Source organism: Oncorhynchus mykiss, chromosome 1 (genome assembly GCF_013265735.2).
Source record: "Oncorhynchus mykiss isolate Arlee chromosome 1, USDA_OmykA_1.1, whole genome shotgun sequence".
In the NCBI taxonomy this organism is placed as follows: domain Eukaryota; kingdom Metazoa; phylum Chordata; class Actinopteri; order Salmoniformes; family Salmonidae; genus Oncorhynchus; species Oncorhynchus mykiss.
In genome coordinates, this window is record NC_048565.1 from 31,808,038 (window position 1) to 31,824,114 (window position 16,077).

The 16,077-nt window shown below is 41.2% G+C and overlaps 1 protein-coding gene across 1 annotated transcript in view; it reads right to left on the minus strand.

Annotated features, from left to right (window-relative positions):
- Positions 1–874: 874 nt before the first annotated feature.
- The window catches only part of LOC110521239 (ras-specific guanine nucleotide-releasing factor 1-like), a 33,092-nt gene continuing 17,889 nt past the window's right edge, over positions 875–16,077 (minus strand). The window contains exons 15-27 of the mRNA XM_021598687.2: positions 15,567–15,937; positions 15,230–15,352; positions 5,580–5,756; positions 5,294–5,400; positions 5,073–5,185; positions 4,861–4,921; positions 4,550–4,653; positions 4,310–4,394; positions 3,977–4,174; positions 3,645–3,724; positions 3,402–3,519; positions 3,237–3,305; positions 875–3,063 (exon numbers count right to left, since the gene is read on the minus strand). Of these exons, the coding sequence (XP_021454362.1) occupies positions 2,971–3,063; positions 3,237–3,305; positions 3,402–3,519; positions 3,645–3,724; positions 3,977–4,174; positions 4,310–4,394; positions 4,550–4,653; positions 4,861–4,921; positions 5,073–5,185; positions 5,294–5,400; positions 5,580–5,756; positions 15,230–15,352; positions 15,567–15,937 (1,699 nt within the window). The 3' untranslated portion in view covers positions 875–2,970. The remainder of the gene's footprint in view (positions 3,064–3,236; positions 3,306–3,401; positions 3,520–3,644; positions 3,725–3,976; positions 4,175–4,309; positions 4,395–4,549; positions 4,654–4,860; positions 4,922–5,072; positions 5,186–5,293; positions 5,401–5,579; positions 5,757–15,229; positions 15,353–15,566; positions 15,938–16,077) is intronic.

Below are 16,077 nucleotides of genomic sequence, written 5' to 3' on the forward strand. Positions count from 1 at the left end.
TTATGGATAGTTATCCTCTGTCATGAGTCCCTTGTTATACTTGATGTACTCAAATGCTTGACTGCTAAAATATTTTTTTTTTCAGAGCTGGAGTAAGAATCTAATAGTGTCCAGTTAGACCAAGATATTTTTGTGAATATACAGTATTTACAAGGAAATGGTTTTTCCAGTCGTGACACTCACCCCTTACTGCCATGGTTGTTGAATGCCTGAGCAAAGTAAGGTCGTGTCCGAGAACGGATTCAGTCCCACTAGGTAAGGAGGTCAAATCTCAGAAGAAGGCACAATTAATATATTGACATACTCAAAGGATATGCAAACTTCTAACAACTGAAGAAACACAACTGTAATGCAGTTATTCATACTTGTGAACTTGTGATTTCCTTCACAGTCATGGTCAACCCTCTTGTTCTCAATGAAGATCTGAAGTCTGTGGTAGTACTCCTCCATGTCACACTCCTTGTTGTACTGCATGGATGACACAGTAACATCAAAAGAATTCAGGTCATTGTGAATTTACTGTTTTATTTTGTGTGGATACAGTGCATCCCAATATGCATTAGATAAGACAGTTTCTAGTATCCTAGTTTCTCAGTAATTCCATACAGGCTATTGAAGTTGAAAACAAAATGTAGTATATCTATCTATCTACAGGGCCTAGTATGATGATAATATAATGCAACACAAAAATTGTTCAATAGCTTTTTATTGTAACAACACAAATTCTTTCACCTCCAGCACCCGTACTTCCCACGGCTATGGTAGAGTGTGTGTTTGTGTGGTGTGTGCATGTGATAGAGGGGGGTGGGGAGTGAGAGAAGAGCGAGAGAGAAGAAAATGTATTGTTTTCTCACAAACACACTTGAGACAACAATGCCCCTGAGATAGAATAGATTTATTAGCAAGAGGTAATCAGGAAACATACATTTTTTCTTTTTACAAAACTGGAAATATTTCTCAAGCTGTGGAAATAAACATAAGGGTTGAAAGATAATTCTCATACCACTGGGTATTGCTAACAGCAAAACGTTTGTTTGTTAATATTTCATTTATAAGAGTATGTGCACGTATAAGTGTATACAGTATATATATGTATATATATTGTTTTAATATTGTCTGATACAGTGTTGCATGCCTGCCATATGAGCTTTAAATGTTTCTAGACTGTACATGGTAAAAATACATACAAATATTCACAGAATAAGCACTACATTACTATATTCCTGCTAAGAGAATGATTATAGACAGGATTACAGTATATGCAAAACACTTTGAAGTTGTCTTCTACCTCTAAGTCATGGTTTCAAAATTACAATTGTTGTAGCATTTTGTGTTGACGCTTGGGATACAATGCTTTTCAGAGGTGTACTTGACACTGTTCCACATGAATAAATATGCAGGGCTGCATGTACAAAATGTACAGCATACATTTCAGCAAGGTGAATTAACAACAACAAAGTACAAAATACTTTCCTGTGTTCTTGTAACCCCTTGCCTTATACTAATACTACAAAAATACCTTTTGAATGCTGCAGGCGGAGTAACTCATTCACTTACTTTTATCATACTCTTAAACAACAATGCATTTAACAGAGTGATATACGGTCACGTTCCACAATCACTGGAACAGCAAAAGGACATAGATCGTCTTTGAATGATACAGTATAATAGCGGAACAACCTTTTACTGTACACAAATATCACAAAGCCTGAAAATACTACAATTTCAAGGGTGTTGCTTTATTTTTCTTTAATATGTGTGCTCCGTTAAGTTTAAATTGAAAGCTAACACACATGTGCTTTTAAAAAGGGAAACAGCTACAATGGCATGCTCCAAGAATAGCAGCAAACTTCCCCAAACCCCTGGTCAAACAAGATGTCACCCCCAACTAATCATTGTCAAACTGGAAGTACACTCGTATTGGAGATATAACGTACACTGGCTTATTACCAGCCATTTCAATTGCATGGATTAATAGAGTTTATTCTGCAAAACAAAATTGTATTTATGGCTACTTGACTTGAATTACTTCTGCAAATATACTGTAAGAGGTTTGTGATTTAACCGCCTGTTACAATGCAACATGCAACAGTAATGAAATAAAGCTACAAATATTGTTAATCATGTTTTAGGTTAGGGTGTATTCACACTTGACTTCAATGTTTTCAAAAGAAACCAGACCTTGCTGGTTCTTAGATAAAAGCTTGTTGTGTGGATATGCCCTTATATATTTGCTGTTCTTCATTCATTTCAGAGCAGATTCAGTACTGTACTGCAAGTCAGGAACTTCCTGTATCAGGCAAGTGTAATATCTTATTATGTAAGAATCACTCCTCATGATGACAAGACAAAGCTCTGTGGTGCTAGTGGCTCTCATATCTCAATTGTGACAAGATTACTCAAATGTTGATAGAAATTCAAATGGAAGCAAATAATCAAAGCAGGGAGGAGGCAGATTGATATAGAACAATTAAAGGAACACACATTGGTTTAGCCGCATCAATTTTGGGTTTAAAAATGTCCATGTCGTTTTACCTGGTTAGATTTTTACAATGCTACATCAGTTGCAGATAAACACATTATATCTATTTGAGTAAAGAGAACAATATTTCCTGTACAGTAGGACCCTGGCAGCAGGTGTGCTTACAGGAAGTGCAAAGTCCACAGTATGAAAAGGTGTCAATCAATTTCATTGGTTACAAAGGACACACCATTATGCAAGATCATTGTGACTTTAGTTATCACTCTAATAAGCCCAGTGAAATGGTCCTTGTTGCAGAGGAAAAATTAAATATTTCAACAACAATGTGACAATTAAATGAACATGTGTACATAAGATAACATCTCAAAACAACACATGTATAAAGAGCAAACATGTTAAACATGACTTAACACCAGTTATTGTTTATGTCTACTGTGTACGACATAGTTCTTTAACAGAGAGTACACTTTGGGAAACTGTCATCCTCTTCAGTTGTTGACTTTAGGCTCAATTCTGAGAGAGGCTTCATACAGGCTTTCTTCATCCAGAACAGAGCTGTTGTCCAGCAAATACTGTGCTGCCTAGACCAGGACAAATATACAGGTTCAGCAGGTTGGCTACAACTACGATAATCTATATGATGTGACTAATACCGACACTCAGGATTTCCCTCATGGCCATTGCCATTTTCTTCTGTTTCTCTTTATATGTACAATATAACAGAAGTTACCACGAAACAGCTTTAAAACTTTACCTTTGGCTGATGATCAATCTTGTATGCTGTTTGCTGGAATTGTCTAATTTCTCTGATGATATGTGAAATCTGCAGAGAGATAACAACATAAGCCATGTATACAATACAAAGCCACAGAACGCTTTTGAATATCTCTGTAACATTACATGAAGCAGAGCCGCTTACCATCCTCATCTTTGAGAAGTTTACTAATTTGTCCTCAGTGTAGTTGGGCGTCCCCTCCTCAATGAAAGCCAGATCAGTGAGGTACATCCCCAGGTATGGTACACAGGGAGGGTCACAGCTAAAATGAAAAACAGAAGTCACAAATTTGCTAATACTTTGATCGAGCCACTGCCCGAATGGCCAGTAACATTTTATTGGCTTTTGGCTTTTGTAGTTATTAGAACAAGCAGAAGAAACACTCACTTCTTTAAAGCCTCCCTCAGATTTTTGAACCTCCCCTCTGACGAAACCAACTTCTGCAGCTTGTCAATGACGGTTTTAGTCTGAGAGATTAAATAAAATACTGTGTCAAAATATTATGTTGGAAAACACGCAGGTATAATCACCATTGTTAAATTGATGTCTTATCGGTAGTAAGCTATAAGGATTCATAGAGGTCTGAGGTGTCATAACAAGCTGTTTATAAGAGTGTATTGAGGTCCCAGTGCAATGATAAAATATGTAATAATATTACTAGGACCAGGCTACGAGCCATCAGTGAGCTGGGTGTGTGTAGTGAAGAGATGTGGCCTTACCTGCTTGGACACTTTGAGCCAGGTCTTCTTGAGGCGGAACACAGAGCTGCGGTTGAGGGAGGAGGTGATCTCCAGCACAGCGTTGTAGTTATGGAGACAGCGGCAGATGTCCGCCACCGCCACCCACTTCTCCATCACCGCCACCCGCGTGGTCACATCGTCACAACGCAGGATCTCCGTGGCAATCAGGTTACTGATCTAACAGAGGCAAGACAGACAAGGAATAGCCATGTTCCTAATGCATAACAACCAAAGCCAAACACTGTAATAAAAAAAGTGAAAATGTACAGTTGTAATATTATGTTGGGGGGGTGGGCGTTGTTAGCTGCATACATCATTGAAGTGCTTTGTTGTTTTCATGATATATGGTGTCCTTTCAGTCTTGTCATTCTTCATCCAGCCTTGACCAAAGAACTCTCTGTAAAACAATATTGGAGGATCAAGTAGAAATAAATCTAATTTGTTCTCATTAATACTGCATAGTTGTTATTCAAAATCACTGTATGTCTCCCATATTGTATGTCTGTATGTATCATCAACTGAGAATACAACATGTGTTTGGGTGTCACTCACTCATATGGGATGACCTTAAATACCAGGTGGTCTAGTAGGGTGAGCTGCTCTGCTATCTCCAGGGCAGAATGGCTCTCAAATGCCTCTGCCTTCCCTACTGACGCCTAGTACACCCATAAAAGAGCATCAGTGGTAACCATTCTCAAGACGCGAGGTATGACAACTACTTCCCTATAATCTAACATTCCTGAGACACATACTTAGCATATGTCAAGGAGAGATTGTCCTCTATTGACTCAATTACCATCTTTTGTAAAACACAGTGTCTTCTTTACATTACTGCCAGATCCACATGCAGTCATCCCACTCACCAGCTGTTTAACCTCCTCCAGGCTGATCTGATTGTCACCAGGGTCCTCCTGTGTCAGGGTCCTAATAGACCATACAACAGGTATGTATTTATAATGTGTTTCTCTTTACTCTGTACATCAGTGTTAATCAGCCCTATAGAAGTTATAGCCCATGTATTCAATGTTAGCAGTGTGTGTCTATAAGCTGAGGCGATGGTAGTGCTGGTAGGTACCTGATGATGTTGGCGGCTGCTTTCCTCTCCTGGGTCAGCAGCTCTGGGTCATGCATCACCTCCTCCAGGAAGGCTATGACCTTCAGCTTCAGCTCAGTGTTACTCTCAAAGTCCTGGAGGTCAATACAAATGCACACACAAATGTTAACTGATTGGAAACCTGCACTCTATTTTACATTAGAAGTAGTGAATTATCATAACTATGTATCTGGAAGTGTTACCTGAGAGTGTTTTGACACCCAGTGCCTCAGAACATTTAGGACTCTGTTGGTTGCAGCCCTTCGGATGACAAACTCTTTGTCCCCATTCCTCTGGTCTGTTTGGAACCCTGCGTAAAATGTTTCAAAAACACCATGCAAATATCACACCTACATTTTTAATGACTATATCGATTTTTTTTTATCTTGAGAAGAACAAAAATGACATTAAAGTTCTCATGCTTTTGAAAATGTGGTATATTCAAATGGTCCCATTGTGGACAGAACTGATGTTTAACACGCTCTGTACCTGTGCTGGCCAGGGACATGCGGCGATACTTCTCCTTGGTGGGCGTGCCCTCATTGGCTCCTGCCGTGGCGATGGCGAAGGCGGAGGCTGCAGAGAGGGCACTGCGGTTGTTGTTGTCCATCTCAGGGCGACACGAAGACATCACTGTGCCATTGTTGTATGAGAACAGGGAGAATTCTACAGGGAGATACAATATGGAGACAGTTATACTGGCTGTAAAATGCCATGGGATTTATTTTAGTGAACTTAATTGATGTAATGCGATACCTTTACAATAAAGTACTATTGGTATAACATGGAAAGACCATTCCAAGCCAATAAATTGTTGAGATTATGACTGCCCTTGGACAGCCACTAAAGTGATCCATGATAGTCAGCTGCAACAACGGCAAAAACGGGTTGAATCAACATTGTTTCCACATAATTTCAACCCCCAAAAGTCTATATGATGACAGTGAATCAACATGGAAAAATTAATCAACCTAAGGGCATTTCTTATTTTCACTTAACTTTTAACCTAAATCCAATGACATGGTGACATTTTTTGTTGACTTCACATTGAATTCACAATAGTTGACAATTCAGCCAAATTTAAATCAATACTAGACGTTAAACGGACGTCTGTGTCCAGTGGATCACTGTGGATCACTGTGGATCACTGTGGATCACTGTGGATCACTACTACTTCAGTAGGTACTGCAACTCTAACCTTTTCGCTGAGATTTAAGAGGTAGTTGACAACATTTAGCAAGCAACATTAATCTTGATATGCTACTAAATGGATCTTACCCAAAAAGGCATTAGCTATTGTGTCAGTTTAATTCATTGTGTAACAGGACAGGTTTTCATTTATTCTGTCTCCAGTAGAGGGCAGCAGAATCCAAGAGCACCACATTCTCTCCCAGTAGAACATAGACTTTACATGAGGCTTTGATATTTAAGATGGGTGTAGCTAAATATAGCCACCAATATCAGCATAATGGAAGAATGGACTGGTTTCTGTGCACACTGTCTGCACACTGACTTACAATAATCATTCATTAACAAATAAAATTGAGCTTTATGGTGAGAGTAATATAAAACTAATCTGAGTACAATTTAGTGGAGCGACTTACATGACCAATTTGGTTTTAGTGCCTTGCTTAAGGGCACATCAACAGATTTTTCACCTAGGCGGCTCAGGGAATCAAACCAGCAACCTTTCCGTTACTGGCCCAATGCTCATTACTGCTAGGCTACCTGCTGCCCCGGTACTGTCAATGCAAATTATGGCAGATTTCGATTCACCTTTGACCTGGTGTACATTCTGTCCTGAGAGCAGGAAGACAGACAGCAGAGCTTTCTTCACTGACTGTCTTGTACTAAAACAACCTCGTTACCGGGGGCGGCAGGCAGGGAAACACGCTCATACTGTAGTTGCTATGACACAAGTATCCCCAACACCTACTCATTCCCAGCGTTGGCTTTCCCTGCATGTTCATATTCTCTCCACCGAATTAGTCTGCATGAATTTTATCTTGTGTGGCAGAGATCACTGCACATAGAATTGAGCATTTCTGCAGTGTATGCACCATGCCACTGACAATTGAATAGGCATAGAACACTCAAATAATAATTTTCTATATCACTTTTGACTCTTTATTAGAAAAACAGAGATAGAGAAAAAACATGAATAAGATATATATATATATATATATATACACAGTGTCTTCGGAAAGTATTCAGACCCCTTGACTTTTTCCACATTTTGTTACGTTACATCCTTATTCTAAAATTTATTAAATTCAAATCCTTGAGATGTTTCTACAACTTGATTGGAGTTCACCTGTGGTAAATTAAATTGATTGGACATGATTTGGAAAGGCACACAACTGTCTATATAAGGTCCCACAGTTGACAGTGCATGTCAGAGCAAAAACCAAGCCATGAGGTCGAAGGAATTGTTTCATAGAGCTCCGAGACAGGATTGTGTCGAAGCACAGATATGGGGAAGCGTACCAAAAAATGTCTGCAGTATTGAAGGTCCCCAAGAACACAGTGGCCTCCATTATTCTTTAATGGAAGAAGTTTGGAACCACCAAGACTCTTCCTAGAGCTGGCCGCCCGGCCAAACTGAGCAATCAGGGGAGAAGGGCCTTGGTCAGGGAGGTGACCAAGAACCCGATGGTCACTCTGATAGAGCTCTAGAGTTCTTCTGTGGAGATGGGAGAACTTACCAGAAGGACAAACATCTCTGCAGCACTGCGATTAGCATGAGGTTGTAAGTAACAAGAAAATTTCCCAGGACATAGACATATCTGATATTGGCAGAAAGCTTACATTCTTGCCAATATAACTGCACTGTCCAATTTACAATATCATGCTATTGTTTGAGGAGAGTGCACAATTTTGAACATGAAAAGATATTCAAAAACAGATTAGGCACATTTGGGCAGTCTTGATACAAAAATTTGAACCGCAATGCAAAGGTTCATTGGATCGGTCTAAAACTTTGCACATACACTGCAGCCATCTAGGGGCCAAAATCGAAATTGCACCTGGGCTGGAATAATACATTATGGCCTTTCTCTTGTATTCTTAAAGACGATGGTACAAAAAAAATACAAAAGAACGGTTGGTTTTTTCTTTGTGTTATCTTTTACCAGATCTATTGTGTAATATTATTGTTATTACATTCCTTTCACATTTCCACAAACTTCAAAAGTGTTTTCTTTCAAATGGTACCAAGAATATGCATATCTTTGCTTCAGAGCCTGAGCTACAGGCAGTTAGATTTGGGTATGTCATTTTAGGAGAAAATTGAAAAAAAGCGGCGAATCCTTAAGAGGTTTTAAAGGCAGAGGGTCCAGACGGAAGCCACTCCTTAGGACCTCAGGACCGCGCAGGACCTCAGATTCGGGTGAAGGTTCACCTTACAACAGGATAAAAACCCTAAGCACACAACCAACACAAATCAGGTGTGGCTTCGGGACAAGTCTCTGAATGTGGTGTGGGGATGCTTTGCTGGTGACACTGTCTGTGATTTATTTTGAATTCAAGGCACACTTAACCAGCATGGCTACCACAGCATTCTGCAGTGATATGCCATCCCATCTGGTTTGTGCTTGGTGGGACTATCATTTGTTTTTCAACTGGACAATGACCCAACACACCTCCAGGCTGTGTACGGGCTATTTGACTAAGGAGAGTGATGGAGTGTTGCATCAGATGACCTGGCCGCCACAATCACCCGACCTCAACCCAATTGAGATGGTTTGGATGAGTTGGACCACAGAGTGAAGGAAAAGCAGCCAACAGGTGCTCAGCATATGTGCGAACTCCTTCAAGACTGTTGGAAAAGCATTCCAGGTGAAGCTGGTTGAGAGAATTCCAAGAGTGTGCAAAGCTGCCATCAAGGCAAAGGGTGGCTACTTTGAAGAATCTAAAATCTAAACTATATTTTGATTTGTTTAACACTTTTTTGGTTACTACATGATTCCATGTGTGTTATTTAATAGTTTTGATGTCTTCACTATTATTCTATAATGTAGAAAATAGTCAAAATAAAGGAAAACCTTTGAATGAGTAGGTGTGTCCAAACTTTTGACTAGTACCGTATATATATATATATATTTTTTTTTTTTTACCTTTATTTAACTAGGCAAGTCAGTTAAGAACAAATTCTTATTTTCAATGACGGCCTTAACTGCCTGTTCAGGGGAAGAACGACAGATTTGTATGTTGTCAGCTCAGGGATTTGAACTTGCAACCTTTCGGTTACTAGTCCAATGCTCTAACCACTAGGGTACCCTGCCGCCCCGGGATGTATGTATATATGTATGTATATATACATTGTATATACATTGCCTTCAGAAAGTATTCAGACCCCTTGACTTTTTTCACATTTTGATAGGTTACAGCCTCATTCTAAAATGGATTAAATATGTTTTTCCCCCGCATCAATCTACACACAATGCCCAATAATGACAAAGCAAAAACATTTATTTTGACATTTTTGCTATTGTTATTTTCAAAAAACCCTGACATATCACATTTAAATAAGAATTCTGACCCTTTACTCAGTACTTTGTTGAAGCACCTTTAGCAGTGAGTACATTCTCGAGTCCTCTTGGGTATGATGCTACAAGCTTGGCACACCTGTATTTGGGGAGTTTCTCCTATTCTTCTTTGCATATCCTCTCAAGCTCTGGCCGCTCAAGGACATTCAGAGACTTGTCCCGAAGTCACTCCTGTGTTGTATTGGCTGTGTGCTTAGGGTCGTTGTCCTGATGGAAGGTGAACCTTTGCACCAGTTTGAGGTCCTGAGCACTCTGGAGCAAGTTATAATCAAGGATCTCTCTGTACATTGCTCTTTCCCTCGATCCTGATGAGTCTCCCAGTCCCATCTTGGCAAACTCCAAGGGGGCTGTCATGTGCATTTAACTGAGGAGTGACTTCCATCTGGTCACCCCACCATAAAAGCCTGATTTGTGGAGTGCTGCAGAGATGGTTGTCCTTCTGGAAGGTTTTCCTATCTCCACAGAGGAACTCTGTCAGAGTGACCATCGGGTTCTTGGTCACCTCCCTGACCAAGACCCTTCTCCACCGATTTCTCAGTTTGGTCGGGCGGCCAGCAATATGAAGAGTCTTGGTGGTTCCAAACTTCTTCCATTAAATAATGATGGATGCCACTGTGTTCTTGGGGACCTTCAATGCCGCAGACATTTTTTGGTACCCTTCCACAGATTTGTCCCTCGACACAATCCTGTCTCGGGGCTCTACGGACAACTCTTTGACATGCACTGTCAACTGTGCGACCTTATATAGACAGGTGTGTGCCTTTCCAAATTATGTCCAATCCACTGAAATTACCACAGATGGACTCTAATCAAGTTGTAGCAACATCTCAAGGATGATCAATGGAAACAAGATGCATCTCAATTTTGAGTCTCATAGCAAAGGGTCAGAATAGTTCATTTGCAAACATTAAAAAAAAATCTGTTTCTTTGAGAAGATTACTAAGGATTGTTTTTCCTCATTTTAGAATAAGGCTGTAACGTAGCAAAATGTGGAAAAAACTCAAAGGGGTCTGAATGCATTCCGAAGGTACTTTACATACACTACCATTCAAAAGTTTGGGATCACTTAGAAATGTCCTTGTTTTTGAAAGAAAAGAAAAGGAAAAAGGCCAGCAACGCAGAGTCGCCTCTACACTTTTGACGTTGAGACGGGTGTTTTGAAGGTACTCTTTAATGAAGCTGCCACTTGTGAGGAGTCTGTTTCTCAAACTAGACACTCTAATGTACTTGTCCTCTTGCTCAGTTGTGCACCCAATCCTCTTTCTATTCTGTTTAGAGACAGATTGCGTTGTTCTGTGAAGTGAGTAGTACACAGCGTTGTACGAGATCTTCAGTTTCTTGGTAATTTCTCGCATGGAATATCCTTAATTTCTTAGAACAATAATAGAAAGTTATTTGTTTCTGGCCATTTTGAGCCTGTAATCGAACACTAACATAATTGCAAAAGGATTTTCTAATGATCCTTTAAAAATGATAAACTTGGATTAGCTAACACAATGTGCCATTGGAACACAGGAGTGAGGGTGGCTTATAATGGGCCTCTGTACGCCCATGTAGATATTCCATAAAAAAACAACCGTTTCCAGCGACAATAGTCATTTACAACATTAACAATGTCTACACTGTAATTCTGATCAATTTGATGTTATTTTAATGGACGAAAAAAAATGGCTTTTCTTTCAAAAACAAGGACATTTCTAAGTGACCCCAAACTTTTGAACGGTAGTGTCACCATCTTAAATAAGCATGCCCCATTCAAAACATGTAGAACCAGGAACAGATATAGCCCCTGGTTCACTCCAGAACTGACTGCCCTTGACAGCACAAAAACTTCCTGTGGTGTACTGCGTTAGCATTGAATAGCCCCCGCGATATGAAACTTTTCAGGGAAGTTAGGAACCAATATACACAGGCAGTTAGGAAAGCAAAGGCTAGCTTTTTCAAGCAGAAATTGGCATCATGTAGCACAAACTCAAAGAACTTCTGGGACACTGTAAAGTCCATGGAGAATAAGAGCACCTCCTCCCAGCTGCCCACTGCACTGAGACTAGGAAACACTGTCACCACCGATGAATCCACAGTAATTGAGAATTTCAATAAGAATTTTTCTACGGCTGGCCATGCTTTCCACTTGGCTACCCCTACCCCGGTCAACAGCTCTGCACCCCCCACAGCAACGTGCCCAAGCCTTCCACATTTCTCCTTCACCCAAATCCAGATAGCAAATGTTCTGAAAGAGCTGCAAAATCTGGACCCCTACAAATCAGCTGGGCTAGACAATCTGGACCCTCTCTTTCTAAAATGATCCGCCGCAATTGTTGCAACCCCTATTACTAGCCTGTTCAATCTCTCTTTCGTATCGTCTGAGAACCCCAAAGATTGGAAAGCTGCCGCGGTCATCCCCCTCTTCAAAGGGGGAGACACTCTAGACCCAAACTGTTACAGACCTACACCTTTCTAAGGTCTTCGAAAGCCAAGTTAACAAACAGATCACCGACCATTTTGAATCCCACCGTACCTTCTCTACCTTCTCTACCACCTACCTTCCGCTATGCAATCTGGTTTCCGAGCTGGTCATGGGTGCACCTCAGCCACGCTCAAGGTCCTAAACGATATCATAACCGCCATCAATAAAAGACAATACTATGCAGCCGTATTCATCGACCCATTCAATTCAATTCTCACGCCCTCTTTTCTCTGTATACATCAATGATGATTCTCTGATCCACCTCTATGCAGACGACACCAACTAACCTCCAGACAAGCTTCAATGCCATACAACTCTCCTTCCGTGGCCTCCAACTGCTCTTAAATGCAAGCAAAACTAAATGCATGCTCTTCATCCGATCGCTGCCCGCACCTGCCCGCCCGTCCAGCATCACTACTCTGGACGGTTCTGACCTAGAATATGTGGACAACTACAAATACCTAGCTAGGTGTCTGGTTAGACTGTAAACTCTCCTTCCAGACTCACATTAATCATCTCCAATCCAAAATTAAATCTAGAATCGGCTTCCTATTTCGCAACAAAGCCTCCTTCACTCATGCTGCCAAACATACCTTAGTAAAACTGACCATCCTACCAATCCTTGACTTCGGCGATGTAATTTACAAAATAGCCTCCAACACTCTACTCAGCAAATTGTATGCAGTCTATCCCAGTGCCATCCGTTTTGTCACCAACGCCCCATATACTACCCCCTACTGCGACCTGTATGCTCTCGTTGATTGGCCCTTGCTTCATATTCGTCGCCAAACCCACTGGCTCCAGGTCATCTGTAAGTCTTTGTTAGTTAAAGCCCCGCCTTATCTCAGCTCACTGTTCACCTTAGCAACAGGTATATTTCACTGGTCACCCCCAAACCTAATTCCTCCTTTGGCTGCGTTTCCTTCCAATTCCCTGCTGCCAATGACTGGAACGAATTGCAAAAATCACTGATGCTGGAGACTGAAATCTCCCTCACTAACTTTACGCATCAGCTGTCAGAGCAGCTTACAGATCATTGCACATGTACATAGCCAATCTGCAAATAGCCCATCCAACTACCTCATCCCCATATTGTTATTATTATTTTTGCTCCTTTGCACCCCAGTATCTCTACTCGCACATTCATCTTCTGCACATCTATCACTCCAGTGTTTAATTGCTAAATTGTAATTAGTTCGCCACTACAGCCTATTTATTGCCTTACCTCCCTAATCTTACCTCATTTGCGCACACTGTATATAGACTTTTCTATTGTGTTATTGACTGTACGTTTGTTTAATCCATGTGTAACTCTGTGTTGTTGTTTGTGTCGCACTGCTTTGCTTTATCTTGGCCAGGTCGCTGTTGTAAATGGGAACTTGTAAATGGGAGCCTTGTAGTTGTAAATGGGAACTTGTAAATGGGAGCCTTGTAGTTGTAAATGGGAACTTGCTCTCAACTTAAATAAAGGTAAAATAAATAAATAAATAAATAAAAGTAACAACCCCTTAAAACTGTATGTTTTGATTTCGTATCACTGACTCTGTTTAACAGAGGAAACAGGAAACTAAGCGTATGTTGCGGGTCAGTACTTGACAGGAGAGCCGTTTGAGTCATTGATAAATGTGACCCGTTTCAGGAAACTAAGCGTATGTTGCGGGTCAGTACTTGACAGGAGAGCCGTTTGAGTCATTGATAAATGTGACCCGTTTCAGGAAACTAAGCGTATGTTGCGGGTCAGTACTTGACAGGAGAGCCGTTTGAGTCATTGATAAATGTGACCCGTTTCAGGAAACTAAGCGTATGTTGCGGGTCAGTACTTGACAGGAGAGCCGTTTGAGTCATTGATAAATGTGACCCGTTTCAGGAAACTAAGCGTATGTTGCGGGTCAGTACTTGACAGGAGAGCCGTTTGAACGTTTTCTTTTGTTTTTTTTATCAAAATGCGTTTTTGGGCAGAAACGTCTTCTTGAACATGTGAACTTTCACGTGCCTTAATAACAAACTTGTATGCCATTTGTAAATACGAATAAAATGGTTCAATTATGAGCCTAGTTGGAATATGTTAATTATATAAAGCAGCATGGGTAATCATCTGCCAGAGAGTAGCCCCAATCGACCTGAGCCCAAGTGATACATTTGGGCCAGATAACTATCACCGGAATCCGCCCGAGCCCCAAGTAATATATTTGGGCCAGATAACTCACACCGGAATCGGCCCAAGCTCAATCCCTGCATCCTAGCCATAAGTAATACTGCTGAAGGCGGCTCAGACTAGGGCCACATGATTCGGCCGAGTCTGACTCTCAGCCGGAGCTGGCCCAGATCCACTGTGATGGCTGGGTAACCAGTACTGCTAGGGCGAGTAAAATGGTCAGAGTGGGGTGTTCTTTCATTATGTGTCTGGAAGTAGCTAACAAGCTAGCCAATGTTAGCCAGTTAGCTCGGTGCTTGACTGCCGTTGTGAGGTCAGAACGTTCGGATCAGCCAGAGCGTCAGGTATGCGCTCTGAATGCGAAACGCTCTGAATTTAGGAACGGACAATCTGACAAGACAGTTGCAGTCACCAATGCTCTCGAAAACATAACAGCCTAACCAGGTCTGCTTGGGCGAGTAATGTTCCGTGAGCTGTTTTCTCTCACTTAGATGTCTGGAAGTAGCTAGCAAGTTAGCTTGGGTGCTTGACTGCTGTTAGTACATTCGGATCAACCCTTAAAGAGATGGGTGGGGCTAAAGCTTAAGAATGGGTGTAGACAAAGATGCTGAATGGGTGTAGACAAAGAGGGCTCTCCAATAGTAGTACCAATAGTAGTACCAAAACATTAAAAGGTAATTTTCTCAAAACTGAGCTTACAAGTTGACCAACTTTCAAAACAAAATTACTTTTCCATTGTTCCTGTAGTGTGTGATATACCATTTTGTAACTCTGAGTCTCTACTTTTATCCAATATAAAAAAGGCAATTTCAAATTTTCCTACATAAGATCGATTAGAGCCGGTCGGTCACAAATATGGTATTTTGGCTGAGAGGACGATGCAGATAGCTTGCCAGCATGTGATTCAGGTGCTCTGGTATCATGGCATGAGTGATAACAACACCACTGTGCTGTCTGGGACACAATGTACCTGAGGAGTTTTTGCACTTCACGTTTTTTTGAGGAGTGGTTGGCGACTTGATAGGAGACGTTTCTGGGTCTGCATCATCGCTCTGGCTTTGGTCAATGTCACTTTCCTCCGGAACTGAAATATCTACACCAAGCGCAAAACAGGTCAGCAAATACCACAATCTAGACACCTGTCATGATTCAAAACAGGTCAGCAAATACCACATTCTAGACACCTGTGATAATTACAATTCTGAACCCTCATTCTATATTCAAATAAATAGCCCAACATTCCTCTTTAGAAGCATCAATAAGGACATAAATCCCCCCATCTCCACAGTGCAGATTAGCTGGCTTACCTTGTTTAGACACAGTGGTCTCCTCTGCCTTGTCCGTCTTGCCCTCTCCCTCAGCAGGGATCTTGCTGGTGATGGGACTGGTGACATATAACTTGTTGATGTCCAGGGTGGTCTTGCTGAAGGGGGACATGGAGGAGTACATGCTTGCATAGCCATTGGAGGAGCAGCTGAGGGCGGCCAGGTCCAGAGCCTTTCCCCCAGTGATGATGGGGATGTTGAGGGAGAGTTTACGCCGGCGGTTGGGGGACGATGTCTTGGTGATGGCCAGAGGAGGGGGGGAAGAGAACTTACGGCTGGCCCTGGGGGATTTGGGTGGCTCCCCATATAGGAGTTTATTGTTCTGACTGCTGGCGAAGAACAACTCCAGGGATCTGCATCAGGAAAAAACAACACATTTTATTCTAGTCAGAAGAATGTATTGTAGCTATGTACTTCAGCACTTCAGTGTGTTGCAAATAACTAAGACATCTGAATTATACATGTCTTTCTGTGTTAAATATAGAAATCAATA